This window comes from Pan paniscus, chromosome 1 (assembly GCF_029289425.2).
Source record: "Pan paniscus chromosome 1, NHGRI_mPanPan1-v2.0_pri, whole genome shotgun sequence".
In the NCBI taxonomy this organism is placed as follows: Eukaryota; Metazoa; Chordata; class Mammalia; order Primates; family Hominidae; genus Pan; species Pan paniscus.
Window position 1 is genome coordinate 94,598,903 of NC_073249.2, and position 16,716 is coordinate 94,615,618.

General features: G+C 51.8%; 2 protein-coding genes across 9 annotated transcripts; one reads left to right on the plus strand and one right to left on the minus strand.

Annotated features, from left to right (window-relative positions):
• The first annotated feature begins 201 nt into the window (after positions 1-201).
• Positions 202-10,808, plus strand: GBA1 (glucosylceramidase beta 1). 8 transcript variants are annotated; one of them, XM_063604907.1, is made up of 13 exons: positions 208-708; positions 990-1,125; positions 4,070-4,164; positions 4,533-4,620; positions 5,174-5,365; positions 5,490-5,636; positions 6,603-6,736; positions 6,947-7,119; positions 7,687-7,924; positions 8,791-9,015; positions 9,416-9,579; positions 9,949-10,065; positions 10,160-10,808. In XM_063604907.1, exons 3-13 carry the CDS (start codon positions 4,138-4,140, stop codon positions 10,263-10,265), a joined length of 1,611 nt encoding a protein of 536 aa, XP_063460977.1. In that variant the 5' UTR covers positions 208-708; positions 990-1,125; positions 4,070-4,137; the 3' UTR covers positions 10,266-10,808. The 8 variants fall into 8 exon arrangements, with proteins under 8 accessions (XP_034792741.1, XP_063460977.1, XP_054956796.1 ...); XM_055100821.2 differs by having other exon boundaries at positions 461-708; positions 987-1,125; XM_034936850.3 differs by lacking the exon at positions 990-1,125 and having other exon boundaries at positions 202-708.
• Position 10,809: 1 nt separating this feature from the next.
• On the minus strand, positions 10,810-16,260 carry LOC117974643 (metaxin-1-like). The gene is made up of 4 exons (XM_055100823.2): positions 12,067-16,260; positions 11,864-11,940; positions 11,242-11,396; positions 10,810-11,149 (listed from the first exon to the last, which is right to left on the minus strand). The coding sequence occupies exons 1-4, from the start codon at positions 12,382-12,384 to the stop codon at positions 10,935-10,937; spliced, it is 765 nt and encodes a 254-aa protein (XP_054956798.2). The 5' UTR covers positions 12,385-16,260; the 3' UTR covers positions 10,810-10,934.
• Positions 16,261-16,716: the final 456 nt, after the last annotated feature.

Sequence of the window (16,716 nt, forward strand, 5' to 3'; positions counted from 1 at the left end):
ACGGCCAGGACGAAACATTAGGAGGCGATGGACAATGGGATTCCCACGGGGCAGCTTATGCGCACTGGACGTTCCCTAACCTGAGGCTCTCTAAAGAGGAAGGTTAGGAATCCTCTGAGCTTCGGTGGGCTGGACTCACTGTGGGAATTCAATCGCCCCATCCACCAACAGTGTGCTGGCGGGAAAACGCCGACACGCATGCGTAGTTCTCGCGCCGGCGCCTTCTCTCTCTCGTCTCTCTCTCTCTCTCTCTCTCTCTCTCTCTCTCTCTCTCTCTCTCTCTCTCTCTCTCTCTCTCTCCTCTCTCTCTCTCTCTCTCTCTCGTCTCTCTCTCTCTCTCTCTCTCCTCTCTCGTCTCTCTCTCTCTCTCGTCTCTTTCTCTCTCTCTCTCTCGTCTCTCCAAATACGCTTGCGCCCCATCTGGGCTATGGCTGGCCAGCGAGAGTTGCCCGTCCAACTTCACCAATGAGACTTGAGGAAGGGCTCTGAGTCCCGCCTCTGGATGAGTGACCGTCTCTTTTCCAAGCGAGGCCCCGCCCCGACTCCCCAGGGCTGCTTTTCTCGCGGCTGCGGGTGGTCGGGCTGCATCCTGCCTTCACCGTCTTACCGCGCGGGGCCCCAGTTCCCAGTCCCGCCCACGCGCCTTTGCAGGCTGCGGTGGGATTTCGTTTTGCCTCCGGTTGGGGCTGCTGTTTCTCTTCGCCGACGGTAGGCGTAATGAATATTTCGACCTTTGGATCTTAGCTGTCCCCTCCCTGCTTTCGCACTTAACCTTTTTCACCATTATTATTATTATTGTTATTGTTATTATTATTATTTTTTGACGGAGTCTCGCCCTGTCGCCCAGGCTGGAGTGTAATGGCGCCTTCTTGGCTCACTGCAACCTCCGCCTCCCGGGTTCAAGCGATTCTCCGACCTCAGCCTCCCAAGTACGTGGGATTACAGGCACCCGCCACCACGCACGGCTAATTTTTTGTATCTTTTAGTAGAGACGGGGTTTCACTATGTTGGTCAGGCTGGTTTCCAATTCCTGACCTCGTGATCCGCCCGCCTCGGCCTGCCAAACAGTTGTGATTATAGGCGTGAGCCACCGCGCCCGGCCAACCATCATTATTATTTTTAACGGTAAGGATGGTCAGATTTTACTAATGAAGAAGAGATTATAAAATCTTCAAGTCTTTATATCCACTTGCTTTTTAAGGGGTGGAGTGGGAAGAAGGTTATGTAATTCATACATTCTTCAGACATGTGACAAACATTCACGGAGCCCGGCGACGAGCGTCGGGGTTGGGATTCGCACTGGAGCTGCAGATGGGTGCCAGGATGGACTGGTCCCTACCCTCCGCTTGAACCTAGGAGGCGGAGGTTGCAGTGAACCGAGATCGTGCCACTGCACTCCAGCCTGGGTGACAGAGATACTCCGTCTCAAAAAAAACAAAAAACAAAAAAGCGGACTGGGCGCAGTGCCTCACCCTGTAATCCCAGCACTTTGCAAAGCCAAGGCGGGAGGATCCTTTGAGTTTAGGAGTTTGAGACCAACCTGCGCAACACAGTAAGACCCCGTCTCTACAAAAAATACAGAAATTAGCCAGGTGTGGTGGTGTGCGCCTGTAGTCCCAGCTATTCTGGAGGCTGAGGTGGGAGGATTGCTTGAGTCCGAGAGGCAGAGGTTGCACTGAGCCGAAATCAAGCTACTACACTCCATCCAGGGCAACATACGGAGACCCTGTCTCAAACAAACAAACAAAAAATTGCTCAGTACCTGGCCAAAAAAGAAGAGGCTCACTATGTAGAGGGGAAGTGGAAGGAGATGTTTGGACTTCTAAACTCAATAGAGCAGGAGAGGCAAATGTAGAATGTGCTCAGGAAATATCTGTGAGATGAATGAACTTGAGGGAAGTAAGGTACTAGATATTACCTGCCCTACCCAGAACAAATCCTGTGCAATGTTTCCTTGAAAAGTGAGAAGTCTGGAAGGGGTGGCTACTGACATAGTGAAGCAACTAGTTCAATTCTACAACTTGACAGCTACCCCTGTGCCAGGCTATCTACGAGGATACTTAGAATGTGTAAGACATTCCTTCAAGGAACTCCAGGAACAGAGGCCTGACATGTTGCAATGTTTAGTGTCAAGCAGTGTACTAGAGACACATTATCACACTCAAACCTCACAACAATTCTGTGAGGTAGGAGTTATCACTCCCCTTTTATAGATGAAACAGAGGCTTAGAGTGATTGATTTATTGAAAGTCAAACAGCCAGTAAATGGTGTAGCCAGGATTCCAAACTTGCTATCTCACTGAGACTGTACTTAATTACTGGAGGGACCGGGTGTGGTGGCTCATTGCTGTAATCCCAACACCTTGGGAGGCAGAGGCTGGTGGATCACCTGAGGTCAGGGGTTCGAGACCAGCCTGGCCAACATGGTGAAACCCCATCTCTACTAAAAATACAAAAATTAGCTGGGCATGGTGGTGGGCTCCTGTAATCCCAGCTACTCAGGAGGCTGAGGCAGGGCAATTGCTTGAATCAGGGAAGTGGGGGTTGCAGTGAGCCGAGATCACACTGCACTCCAGCCTGGGCAACAGGGCAAGACTCTGTCTCAAAACCAAAAAAAAAAAAAAAAAAAAATTACTGGAGGAACCTAGAAGAAGAAATGATCAATTTTGCTTGGAGTGTATCTAGAAAGACTTCACTGAGATCATTTAAAGAACAAAAAGGATGGCTGGGGTCCAGCGCAGTGGCTCATGCCTGTAATCCCAGCACTTTCGGATACCAAGGCAGGCAGATCACCTGAGGTCCAGAGTTTCAGACCAGCCTGGCCAACATAGCGAAACCCTGTCTCTACTAAAAATAAAAAAATTAGCTGAGCATGTTGGAGGGCACCTGTAATCCCAGCTACTTGGGAGGCTGAGGCAGGAGAATCACTCGAACCCAGGAGGCGGAGGTTGCAGTGAGCCAAGATCACGCCACTGCACTCCAGCCTGGGCAACAGAGTGAGACTCTGTCTCAAAAAACAACAACAACAAAAAATACAAACAAGAGACAAGTAGTTCCCAGGTGCCTACCAAGTGGTCAGGCACTGCGCTTACCTCACTGACTGCAGTAACCACCCTTTGAGGTTGTGGCATTGCCTCCATTTTCCAGGCAAGGAAATGGGCTGAGAGCTGGGATTAGTCAGGTCATGACTGTGTGTGCCACTCCTGCTAAATCTCATTTGATGTGGTTCATGAGGCCACACCATGGACAGCTTCCTCCTTGTGTCCACTGAGGATATGGCTTTGTACAACACTTTGGTTTTTGAACGACTTTACAAACCTCCCTGTCCTGTGAGGAAGGAAGAACAGTTATTACCATCTGCATCTGATGATGAAACAAGGGACGCTGCAGAGGAGCCGCACTGACCACTCCCTCCCTCCAGTCCTGTCATCCCACTGCCAGTGTCCCACCCTCTTGTGCCCTGCACTTCACTGGCTAATAACCCCCCTCACTTTTTCCTCTGTGAAGCCATCCTGGATAATTCCCCACCCACAAATGGTCCCTCCTCATCTCAGAGAGCTCTCCATGCACACCTGTTACCGTTTCTGTCTTTATCTGTAAATATCTGTGTGTCTGACTTCCATGCCTCACACACCTCTATAGGGCAAAGACTGTCTTAAACATCTTGGTAGTGTCAGTATTTTGCACAGTGAATTTTTTTTTAAAATTATATCAGCTTTATTTGTACCTTTTTGACATTTCTATCAAAAAAGAAGTGTGCCTGCTGTGGTTCCCATCCTCTGGGATTTAGGAGCCTCTACCCCATTCTCCACGCAAATCTGTGTTCTAGGCTCTTCCTAAAGTTGTCACCCATACATGCCCTCCAGAGTTTTATAGGGCATATAATCTGTAACAGATGAGAGGAAGCCAATTGCCCTTTAGAAATATGGCTGTGATTGCCTCACTTCCTGTGTCATGTGACTCTCCTAGTCATCACATGACCCATCCACATCAGGAAGCCGGAATTACTTGCAGGGCTAACCTAGTGCCTATAGCTAAGGCAGGTACCTGCATCCTTGTTTTTGTTTAGTGGATCCTCTATCCTTCAGAGACTCTGGAACCCCTGCGGTCTTCTCTTCATCTAATGACCCTGAGGGGATGGAGTTTTCAAGTCCTTCCAGAGAGGTAAGAGAGAGAGCTCCCAATCAGCATTGTCACAGTGCTTCTGGAATCCTGGCACTGGAATTTAATGAATGACAGACTCTCTTTGAATCCAGGGCCATCATGGCTCTTTGAGCAAGGCACAGATGGAGGGAGGGGTCGAAGTTGAAATGGGTGGGAAGAGTGGTGGGGAGCATCATGATTTGGGGTGGGCAGAGAGTTGTCATCAGAAGGATTGCAGGGAGAGCTGCACCCAGGTGTCTGTGGGCCTTGTCCTAATGAATGTGGGAGACCAGGCCATGGGCACCCAAAGGCAGCTAAGCCCTGCCCAGGAGAGTAGTTGAGGGGTGGAGAGGGGCTTGCTTTTCAGTCATTCCTCATTCTGTCCTCAGGAATGTCCCAAGCCTTCGGGTAGGGTAAGCATCATGGCTGGCAGCCTCACAGGATTGCTTCTACTTCAGGCAGTGTCGTGGGCATCAGGTGAGTGAGTCAAGGCAGTGGGGAGGTAGCAAAGAGGCTCCCTTCTGCCTCATAGTCCTTTGGTAGCCTTCCAGTAAGCTGGTGGTAGACTTTTAGTAGGTGCTCAATAAATCCTTTTGAGTGACTGAGACCAACTTTGGGGTGAGGATTTTGTTTTTTTTCTTTTGAAACAGAGTCTTACTCTGTTGCCTGGGCTGGAGTGCAGTGGTGCAATTTTGGCTCATTCCAACCTCTGCCTCCCAGATTCAAGCGATTCTCTTGCTTCAGCTTCCCAGGTAGCTGGGATTACAGGCGGCCACCACTACGCCCAGCTAATTTTTGTATTTTTAGTAGAGACGGGGTTTCACCATGCTGGCAAGGCAGGTCTCAAACTCCTCACCTCAGGTGATCCGCCCACCTCGGCCTCCTGAAGTGCTAGGATTACAGGTGTGAGCCCCTGCGCCCGGCCAAGGGGTGAGGAATTTTGAAACCGTGTTCAGTCTCTCCTAGCGGATGTGTCCATTCTCCATGTCTTCATCAGACCTCACCTCTGCTTGTACTCCCACCCTCCCAGGTGCCCGCCCCTGCATCCCTAAAAGCTTCGGCTACAGCTCGGTGGTCTGTGTCTGCAATGCCACATACTGTGACTCCTTTGACCCCCCGACCTTTCCTGCCCTTGGTACCTTCAGCCGCTATGAGAGTACACGCAGTGGGCGACGGATGGAGCTGAGTATGGGGACCATCCAGGCTAATCACACGGGCACAGGTAACCATTACACCCCTCACCCCCTGGGCCAGGCTGGGTCCTCCTAGAGGTAAATGGTGTCAGTGATCACCATGGAGTTTCCCCCCTGGGTACTGATACCCTTATTCCCTGTGGATGTCCTCAGGCCTGCTACTGACCCTGCAGCCAGAACAGAAGTTCCAGAAAGTGAAGGGATTTGGAGGGGCCATGACAGACGCTGCTGCTCTCAACATCCTTGCCCTGTCACCCCCTGCCCAAAATTTGCTACTTAAATCGTACTTCTCTGAAGAAGGTGAGGAGGAAGGGGACAAGATGACATAGAGCCATTGAAACTTTTCGTTTTTCTTTTCTTTTTTTAAAATTTTTTTGAGGCAGAATCTCACTCTGCCCATTCTGTCGGCGAGACAGGAGTGCAGTGGTGTGATCTCCCCTCACAGCAACCTCTGCCTCCCAGGCTATAGTGATTCTCCTGCCTCAGCCTCCTGAGTAGCTGGAATTATAGGCGTGCACCACTACCACCTGGCTAATTTTTGTATTTTTAGTAGAGACAGGGTTTCATCATGCTGACCAGGCTAGTCTTAAACTCCTGACCTCAAATGATATACCTGCCTTGGCCTCCCGAAGTGCTGGAATTACAAGTGTGAGCCACCGAGCCCAGCAGACACTTTTCTTTTTTCTTTTTTTTTTTTTTGAGACAGAGTCTCGCACTGTCACCCAGGCTGGAGTGCAGTGGCACAATCTCAGCTCACTGCAACCTCCACCTCCCGGGTTCAAGTGATTCTCCTGTCTCAGCCTCTCGAGTACCTGGGATTACAGGTGCCTGCCACCACGCCCGGCTAATTTTTTGTATTTTTAGTAGAGACAGGGTTTCACTATGTTGGCCAGGATGATTGCGAACTCCTGACCTCGTGATCTGCCCACCTCGGCCTCCCAAAGTGCTGGGATTACAGGCGTGAGCCACCAACACTTTTCTTTGCCCTTTCTTTGGATCCTGACTTCTGCCCATCCCTGACATTTGGTTCCTGTTTTAATGCCCTGTGAAATAAGATTTCCCCGCCTATCATCTGCTAACTGCTACAGACTCAGGCTCAGAAAGGCCTGCGCTTCACCCAGGTGCCAGCCTCCACAGGTTCCAACTCACGAGCCCAAGTTCCCTTTGGCCCTGACTCAGACACTATTAGGACTGGCAAGTGATAAGCAGAGTCCCATACTCTCCTATTGACTCGGACTACCATATCTTGATCATCCTTTTCCGTAGGAATCGGATATAACATCATCCGGGTACCCATGGCCAGCTGTGACTTCTCCATCCGCACCTACACCTATGCAGACACCCCTGATGATTTCCAGTTGCACAACTTCAGCCTCCCAGAGGAAGATACCAAGCTCAAGGTAGGCATTCTAGCTTTTTCAGGCCCTGATGGCCCTGATGTCTGGGGGTTGAGAAACTGTAGGGTAGGTCTGCTTGTAGAGACATTTTGTCCCCTGCTGTTTTGTCCTGGGGGTGGGAGGGTGGGGGCTAATGGCTGAACCGGATGCACTGGTTGGGCTAGTATGTGTTCCAACTCTGGGTGCTTCTCTCTTCACTACCTTTGTCTCTAGATACCCCTGATTCACCGAGCCCTGCAGTTGGCCCAGCGTCCCGTTTCACTCCTTGCCAGCCCCTGGACATCACCCACTTGGCTAAAGACCAATGGAGCGGTGAATGGGAAGGGGTCACTCAAGGGACAGCCCGGAGACATCTACCACCAGACCTGGGCCAGATACTTTGTGAAGTAAGGGATCAGCAAGGATGTGGGATCAGGACTGGCCTCCCATTTAGCCATGCTGATCTGTGTCCCAACCCTCAACCTAGTTCCACTTCCAGATCTGCCTGTCCTCAGCTCACCTTTCTACCTTCTGGGCCTTTCAGCCTTGGGCCTGTCAATCTTGCCCACTCCATCAGGCTTCCTGTTCTCTCGGTCTGGCCCACTTTCTTTTTATTTTTCTTCTTTTTTTTTTTTTTTTTGAGAAGGAGTCTCTCTCTCTGTCACCCAGGCTGGAGTGCTGTGGCGCCATCTTCACTCACTATAACCTCTGCCTCCTGAGTTCAAGCAATTCTCCTGCCTCAGCCTTCCAAGTAGCTGGGATTATAGGCGCCTGCCACCAGGACCGGCTGATTTTTCTATTTTTAGTAGAGACGGGGTTTCCCCAGGTTGGCCAGGCTGTTCTCGAACTCCTGAACTCAAGTGATCCACCTGCCTCGGCTTCCCAAAGTGTTGGGGTTACAGGTGTGAGCCACCACACCCAGCTGGTCTGGTCCACTTTCTTGGCTGGATCATTCATGACCTTTCTCTTGCCAGGTTCCTGGATGCCTATGCTGAGCACAAGTTACAGTTCTGGGCAGTGACAGCTGAAAATGAGCCTTCTGCTGGGCTGTTGAGTGGATACCCCTTCCAGTGCCTGGGCTTCACCCCTGAACATCAGCGAGACTTCATTGCCCGTGACCTAGGTCCTACCCTCGCCAACAGTACTCACCACAATGTCCGCCTACTCATGCTGGATGACCAACGCTTGCTGCTGCCCCACTGGGCAAAGGTGGTAAGGCCTGGACCTCCATGGTGCTCCAGTGACCTTCAAATCCAGCATCCAAATGACTGGCTCCCAAACTTAGAGCGATTTCTCTACCCAACTATGGATTCCTAGAGCACCATTCCCCTGGACCTCCAGGGTGCCATGGATCCCACAGTTGTCCCTTGAAACCTTTCTAGGGGCTGGGCGAGGTGGCTCACTCATGCAAACCCAGCACTTTGGGAGGCCGAGGCGGGTGATCACCTGAGGTCAGGAGTTTAAGACCACCCTGGCCAACGTGTTGAAACCCTGTGTCTACTAAAATACAAAAAAAAATTATCTGGGCATGATGGTGGGTGTCTGTAATCCCAGCTACTCAGGAGGCTGAGAAGGGAGAATCAGTTGAACCCGGGAGATGGTGGTTGCGGTGAGCCGAGATCGCGCCACTGCACTCCAGCCTGGGCGGGTGAGCGAGACTCCATCTCAAAACAAAACAAAACAAAACTATCTAGGCTGGGGGTGGTGGCTCATGTATGTATGTGTATATACATATATATGTGTTTATATGTATATATATACACACACACACATACATACACACACATACACACACAAATTAGCTGGGTGTGGCACCCGTGTAGTCCCAGCTATTCAGGAGGCTAATGTGGGAGGATCAGTTGACCCTAGGAAGTCAAGGCTGCAGTGAGCCGTGATTGCGCCACTGTACTCCAGCCTGAGTGACAGAGTGACATCCTGTCTCAAAAACAAAAAAAAATCTCCCCAAACCTCTCTAGTTGCATTCTTCCCGTCACCCAACTCCAGGATTCCTACAACAGGAACTAGAAGTTCCAGAAGCCTGTGTGCAAGGTCCAGGATCAGTTGCTCTTCCTTTGCAGGTACTGACAGACCCAGAAGCAGCTAAATATGTTCATGGCATTGCTGTACATTGGTACCTGGACTTTCTGGCTCCAGCCAAAGCCACCCTAGGGGAGACACACCGCCTGTTCCCCAACACCATGCTCTTTGCCTCAGAGGCCTGTGTGGGCTCCAAGTTCTGGGAGCAGAGTGTGCGGCTAGGCTCCTGGGATCGAGGGATGCAGTACAGCCACAGCATCATCACAGTAAGCCACCCCAGTCTCCCTTCCTGCAAAGCAGACCTCAGACCTCTTACTAGTTTCACCAAAGACTGACAGAAGCCCTTCCTGTCCAGCTTTCCCCAGCTAGCCTGCCCTTTTGAGCAACTCTGGGGAACCATGATTCCCTATCTTCCCTTTCCTTCACAGGTCTGCACACTTCATTGCCCCTTTTGCAACTACTGAGGCACTTGCAGCTGCCTCAGACTTCTCAGCTCCCCTTGAGATGCCTGGATCTTCACACCCCCAACTCCTTAGCTACTAAGGAATGTGCCCCTCACAGGGCTGACCTACCCACAGCCGCCTCTCCCACATGTGACCCTTACCTTCACTCTCTGGGGACCCCCAGTGTTAAGCCTTTGTCTCTTTGCCTTTGTCCTTACCCTAGAACCTCCTGTACCATGTGGTCGGCTGGACCGACTGGAACCTTGCCCTGAACCCCGAAGGAGGACCCAATTGGGTGCGTAACTTTGTTGACAGTCCCATCATTGTAGACATCACCAAGGACACGTTTTACAAACAGCCCATGTTCTACCACCTTGGCCACTTCAGGTGAGTGGAGGGCGGGCACCCCCATTCCATACCAGGCCTATCATCTCCTACTTCGGATGGCTTACATCACTCTACACCACGAGGGAGCAGGAAGGTGTTCAGGGTGGAACCTCGGAAGAGGCACACCCATCCCCTTTTGCACCATGGAGGCAGGAAGTGACTAGGTAGCAACAGAAAACCCCAATGCCTGAGGCTGGACTGCGATGCAGAAAAGCAGGGTCAGTGCCCAGCAGCATGGCTCCAGGCCTAGAGAGCCAGGGCAGAGCCTCTGCAGGAGTTATGGGGTGGGTCCGTGGGTGGGTGACTTCTTAGATGAGGGTTTCATGGGAGGTACCCCGAGGGACTCTGACCATCTGTTCCCACATTCAGCAAGTTCATTCCTGAGGGCTCCCAGAGAGTGGGGCTGGTTGCCAGTCAGAAGAACGACCTGGACGCAGTGGCACTGATGCATCCCGATGGCTCTGCTGTTGTGGTCGTGCTAAACCGGTGAGGGCAATGGTGAGGTCTGGGAAGTGGGCTGAAGACAGCGTTGGGGGCCTTGGCAGGATCACACTCTCAGCTTCTCCTCCCTGCTCCCTAGCTCCTCTAAGGATGTGCCTCTTACCATCAAGGATCCTGCTGTGGGCTTCCTGGAGACAATCTCACCTGGCTACTCCATTCACACCTACCTGTGGCGTCGCCAGTGATGGAGCGGATACTCAAGGAGGCACTGGGCTCACCCTGGGCATTAAAGGGACAGAGTCAGCTCACACGCTGTCTGTGACTAAAGAGGGCACAGCATGGCCAGCGTGAGCTTACAGCGACGTAAGCCCAGGGGCAATGGTTTGGGTGACTCACTTTCCCCTCTAGGTGGTGCCAGGGGCTGGAGGCCCCTAGAAAAAGATCAGTAAGCCCCAGTGTCCCCCCAGCCCCCATGCTTATGTGAACATGCGCTGTGTGCTGCTTGCTTTGGAAACTGGGCCTGGGTCCAGGCCTAGGGTGAGCTCACTGTCTGTACAAACACAAGATCAGGGCTGAGGGTAAGGAAAAGAAGAGACTAGGAAAGCTGGGCCCAAAACTGGAGACTGTTTGTCTTTCCTGGAGATGCAGAACTGGGCCCGTGGAGCAGCAGTGTCAGCATCAGGGCGGAAGCCTTAAAGCAGCAGCGGGTGTGCCCAGGCACCCAGATGATTCCTATGGCACCAGCCAGGAAAAATGGCAGCTCTTAAAGGAGAAAATGTTTGAGCCCAGTCAGTGTGAGTGGCTTTATTCTGGGGGGCAGCACCCCGTGTCCGGCTGTACCAACAATGAGGAGGCACGGGGGCCTCTGGAATGCATGAGAGTAGAAAAACCAGTCTTGGGAGCGTGAGGACAAATCATTCCTCTTCATCCTCCTCAGCCATGCCCAGGGTCCAGGTGCCTGGGGCCCGAGCAGGCGGTGCCCACTGGATGGAGACAATGCTGCTGAGCAAGGCGTAGCCCACCATGGCTGCCAGTCCTGCCAGCACAGATAGGATCTGGTTCCAGCGCCTGTATGGCTCCCCCTTAGTCTCTGGGCCTGCTGGTGTCTGGCGTTGCGGTGGTACCTCAGCTGAGGGTCAAGGAAGGAAGGTGTGTTAGGAGAACTAGTTCTTGGATCCCTGCCCACTCTCCCCAGGGCTGCCCCTCCCATCTGCCCCTTACCTCCATCCCAGGGGAAGTAGAGACTGAGAATGTGGGTACAATAGGCACAGAGGTTGTGCAGCCCACGCAGGTGGACCTGCAGCTTCCCACTGGGCAGCTTTGCCTGCAGCAGCAGGGCCAAGTAGCTGAAGATGAAGGCGTCCAAGGAGGCAGGGCTGGAGCAGAGAGAGAAGGGTGGGATGGAGGAGAACCACTGGGGTAGAAGGGGTAAAGATGGAGCTGGAGGAAGAGTCAGCCTTGGGAGGTGGGCTCTGGGCAGCAGGCGGCCACCAGGGAAGGACAGGACACACAGTTCTAGACCTGGTATGGGGAGAGATCCCCAGGTGGCGCCAGCCTGGCCCTGAATAGGGCTCTATCCCAGGGCTGCATAAAGGGCACATTCAGTGCCCCACAGCTCTTCAGACCCCTCCTGTGCCTGGCTGCCCTCCCACCCTACCCTTTTGTACCTCTGAGAAGGCTCTGGCCCCACGCACAGCCCCACTGTCACCAGGGCCAGTATCTGTCTCAGGGACCTCCTATCCAGAGCCTGAGCCAGCCCCAGCCCCAGCCCCAGCTCCAGCTGCTCCATCTGAACCTGTATCTTCTTCCAAGCCACCCATTACCCTCTTGGAGTCAGACTCATGCATCTCCAAAGAAGAACTTTTGAGAGCCCAGGCGCTGAGAGAGCAGGGTCAGACACTCCCGAGCCTCTCGGTACAGCTGTAGGGGCGACACAGGTAGGCTTGCAGCTGCGGGAACAGTGCCACCTCCCCACCTAAGCACTCCCATTCCTGGCCAGCATCCTTGGGGCTCATCTCATACAATAGCCCCCAGTCTCAGAGCTACCTCCTTCTCCAGCTCTTCCTCGTCCTCAGGCCTGTGCTCCCCAGTCAGCAGCTGTAGCCGTTCCATGTACTGCCGCTGCATGCGGCCAGGCAGGAAGAAGTTGAGGGGAAAGGGCATAGCCTCTGCATACCACTTCCGGGTCACTTCCATGTAGTTCTTTGGTGACACCAAAAAGTATGTACCTGGATTGGGTGGGCAGGAAGAAACAGGCAGGTCTGAGCCAGCACACCTGTCTGATTCAAGGTGGGCTTCTGACCTCCATGCTGTCCTGAGTCTCTTGTGGGTCTGTGTGTGCCCGTCCCCTCCCCGGCTGGCCATGGATGCTGGGAGGTCTGGGCACACTCACCAGCACCGGGATCAACTTCTCCAGGAGAGACATGAAGGCCAGGGTGTCTGCCCCTTGCTGAGCTGACAGATCATAATCAGCATTGTACTTCTGTGGAGGAAATATCCATGGCGTGGACACTGGGGAGCTGCAAGGGCACTTCACCAGGGAGGAAGGAGTCCTGTCTGGTACCCCCCTCACTGGCCTCTGAGTGCAGTGGAGGTACAGCAAGGAACTTTTCCTGCCAAGGCCCCCTTGCCTGGGCCCAGCCAGTAGCCTGTTGCTGTTGGCAAAAAGCCTGGGCCTTGGAGCCTCCTGGCCGTCAAGGTCCTGGGCCCATTGAGAAGAAGGAAGAAAGGTTGGGCCGCAAACTAGGAGCAGCTCCCAGAATTTCCATGGAAAGCTGGAACAACGCCTGCTGACGGCAACTTTCTAACAGTAACTTCCCCGACCCAGACACCACAAAGCTCGCACAACGGAGCTCAGATGCAGGCTAGGACTCGGTCCATGCCTCAGGAACCAGGGAAAGCCATCCTCACACTCCCTGGATCCAGGGAACCCATGCCCAGGGCCCCCCAGCTTGTTCCCTCAGTGCCCAGCTCTTGGCTATTTCTTTCACTTCATTCCATTGCTCAGACACCATTACCACATACACATTCCATCCATACCCCCAGGTCTCAGCCTGCCCTACCTTCCCAGGCTCCAGTCCCTGTTCTTCAGCATCCCCCTCCACATCCTGAGTAAGCTTTGTCCCCAGATAACCTCTTCAGCATGATCCTTAAATCTCCCTAAGCCTCAGTTTCTCCCCTGTGGAATGGGAGTAAGAATCTCTTTCTCTGAATGCCCCTGTGTTAGGAAATAATTTAGAATACTTCGGAAACAAAAAGCTCTGTTCACACCTAAGCAATCAGGGCAGTGGCCCTGGCCTTGCCAGGAACTTAGGCTTTTATGTGGATCCTCTTTCCAGGCCTCTCAATTAATTCCCCAGGTCCTTAACCTTTGGGAAATTAGAATGAGGAAGAGTGTCCCACTTCTGACACTGTGTTCCCTCTTGGAACCTGACCGTCAATGCTAGAAGAACCCTTGGAAAACATGCTGGCCCAGCCCTCTAGTTTTACAAATAAGGGAGTGCACAGCCCTGAGAGGTTACATGGCCTGCCCAAGATCACATAGTCAATGGCAGAGTAAAGAGCATAGCCTAGGCCTCCCCACTCCTCTAGTAATGCTCTTTCATCTTCTCCAACCTGGCTCTAAGCCTTGTCCATCCTGAGCCCCATATCTAGCCCAACCTAGTCCCTGAAAACAGGAAGTGGCCCTTAGAAATCTCTCTCCAGTCCCACCATCAGAGGCCAACTGCTGTCTTCCACTCTCCTTCAGCCTGTGCTCCTCTCCCTCCCTGACTGACAGGCAGAAGGTACTGTGGCTCTGGATATCCCCACAGTGCCCTGAGCTGCATCTCTTGCTGACTGCTTTAATACATCACAGTGACATTGTGTGTGTCTCTGCCACCAGACTATTGCTCCTTGATGCTCTGGGTCACCTGCATCTAGCATGGCATATATCTGGTGCTCAATAAATGTGTATTGTACAGAATTGACTGAACTTCTCTCACTGGCAGCCCCCTCTATCCAAATCACCCACCTCTTTTTGAAGGTGGGTGATGATCTTGGGTGGTACTGAGATGACCTCTCCATGACTGGTCTAAAGGGCAGGCAGGGTTCCTGATACTGAGAGAAAAGTATACCAACCAGGACCTTAGCTGCCTATCCATACGTAGTTGCAACACATTCCTGCCTATCTCCTGCTTCTCCTCTTGTACACACCCTTCCTCACCCTCAAGGGATACTGGGTACCTGAAGGGCTCTGCCAGGGGTTGCTGATCTTGTGCTATATGGTGCACAAGAAACTTTTAAGAAAAAAGAAACTTTCAAGACACACTTTCCAACCACAAATTGTATCTCTGCTCCTTTTCATAGCAATAGGTTTTCTTTTTCTTCCCTCCACACTTAAACATCCATTCTCTTATCACCCACCCCCATCAGACTCCTTCCCCTGTGTTTCTTCAGCCACTGCTCTGACCAAAATTTGAGTGACCAAAAGTGGTGTCAGACCCAGTGACCATTTCTCTGCCTGCATCTCACTTGACCTTGAAGCAGCAATTAATCTCCATAATCAGCATCTTCTTGAATTTTTCCCTTTGAGGACATTGCTCTTCTACTTTGTGCTCTGGTTATCCTTTACAAGCTTTTACACCTCTCCTGAACTGGTTAACAGTAGAGGGCCCCAAGGGTCTCACGTAAGCCTTCTTTGTTTTTGTTTTTTTTCTTTTATTTTTTTTTAATATATTTTTTTGAGACGGAGTCTTGCTCTGTTGCCCAGGCTGGAGTGCAGTTGCACGATCTCCACTCATTGCAAGCTCTGCCTCCCAGGTTCATGCTATTCTCCTGCCTCAGCCTCCCGAGTAGCTGGGACTACAGGTGCCTGCCACCATGCCTGGCTAATTTTCTGTATTTTTAATAGAGACAGGGTTTCACCGTGTTAGCCAGGATGGTCTCGATCTCCTGACCTCGTGATCTGCCCACCTCAGCCTCCCAAAATGCTGGGATTACAGGCGTGAGCCACTGCTCCGAGCCGTCATTTTTATTTTATTTTATTTATTTTTTTGAGATGGAGTCTTGCTCTGTTGCCAGGCTGGAGTGCATGGTGCAATCTCGGCTCATTGCAACCCCCGCCTCCCAGGTTCAAGCGATTCTCCTGCCTCAGCCTCCCGAGTGGCTGGGACTACAGGTGCCTGCCACCATGCCTGGCTAATTTTCTGTATTTTTAGTTGAGACAGGTTTTCACCTTGTTAGCCAGGATGGTCTCGATCTGCTGACCTCATGATCTGCCTGCGTCGGCCTCCCAAAGTGCTGGGATTACAGGCATGAGCCACTGCACCCGGCCATCAATTTTTTTTTTTAAATGGAGTCTTGCTCTGTCACCCAGGTTGGAGTGTAACAGTGCAATCTTGGTTCATTGCAACCTCCACCTCTTGGGTTCAAGCGATTCTCCTGCCTCAGCCTCCTGAGTAGCTGGGACTACAGGTGCATGCCACCACACCCGGCTAGTTTTTGTATTTTTAGTAGAGACGGGGTTTCACCATGTTGTCCAGGATGGTCTCAAACTCCTGACCTCAAATGATGTGCCTGCCTTGGCCTTCCAAAGTGCTGGGATTAGAGGCGTGAACCACCTTGCCCACCGTAAGCCCTCTTTTCTACTTCCACTCTTTCTGTAGGTGGCCCTACTACTAACGTCCATGGCTTTAAGTACCATCTTTCTATGTGTTAATGCATAACTCCAGCCTTGACCTCTCTTGAGCGCCATCCAACTCAGCATATCTGGTTGGATGTCTAATGAGTATTTCAAATTCAACATGGCCACAACTGAACTAACTGAACTCTTTTTTTTTTTTTTAGGCAGAGTTTTGCTCTTGTTGCCCAGGCTGGAGTGCAATGGCGAGATCTTGGTTCACTGCAACCTCTGCCTCCAGGGTTCAAGCGATTCTCCTGCCTCAGCCTCCCGAGTAGATGGGATTATAGGCCCCGCTACCCGGCTAATGTTTTTGTATTTTTAGTAGAGACAGGGTGTTGCCATATTGACCAGGCTGGTCTGCAAATCCTGACCTCAGGTGATCCCCCTGCCTCGGCCTCCCAAAGTGCTGGAATTACAGGCGTGAGTCACTGCGCCCGGCCACACAACTGAGCTCTTGATTCCCACCCCAGCACCTGTTATTTTTCCACTGTTCCCATCTCAATGGCACCTCCATTACCCATTTGCACATTCCAAAAGCCCAGGAACCATGGTGACTTCTTTTCCCATATCCAACACAACCAATCCTATCTTGAATTCATCCACGTCCCACCACCTCCCCAGCTACCTAGTTCCAGCCACCCTCTCTCCACAACCTCTGAATCAATCTTTCACTTTTCCCAGCAATCCATTCTCCACTCAGCAAAATGATGATAAAGCACGTCACATCAAGGCTCTGCCTCAATTTAATGGCTTCCCATTGTATTTAGAATCATCTCCAAGCTCTCAGAGACTATGGTCAGCTACAATCTGGCCCACCTTCTGTTCCAGCCAAATTTCCCCACAGCACAAGGACGTTTGCACCTGCTATTTTCCAAGCACGAAACCCTCGGGCAGATATATCTGGTGCTGTCACCTAATTTCAGGTTTTAACTCCACTCTCACCATTTCAGTGAGGACCTAATCCCCATCGCAGTCATTCTATCACATAGCTTTATTTTATTTTATTTTATTTTATTTTATTTTGAGATACAGTC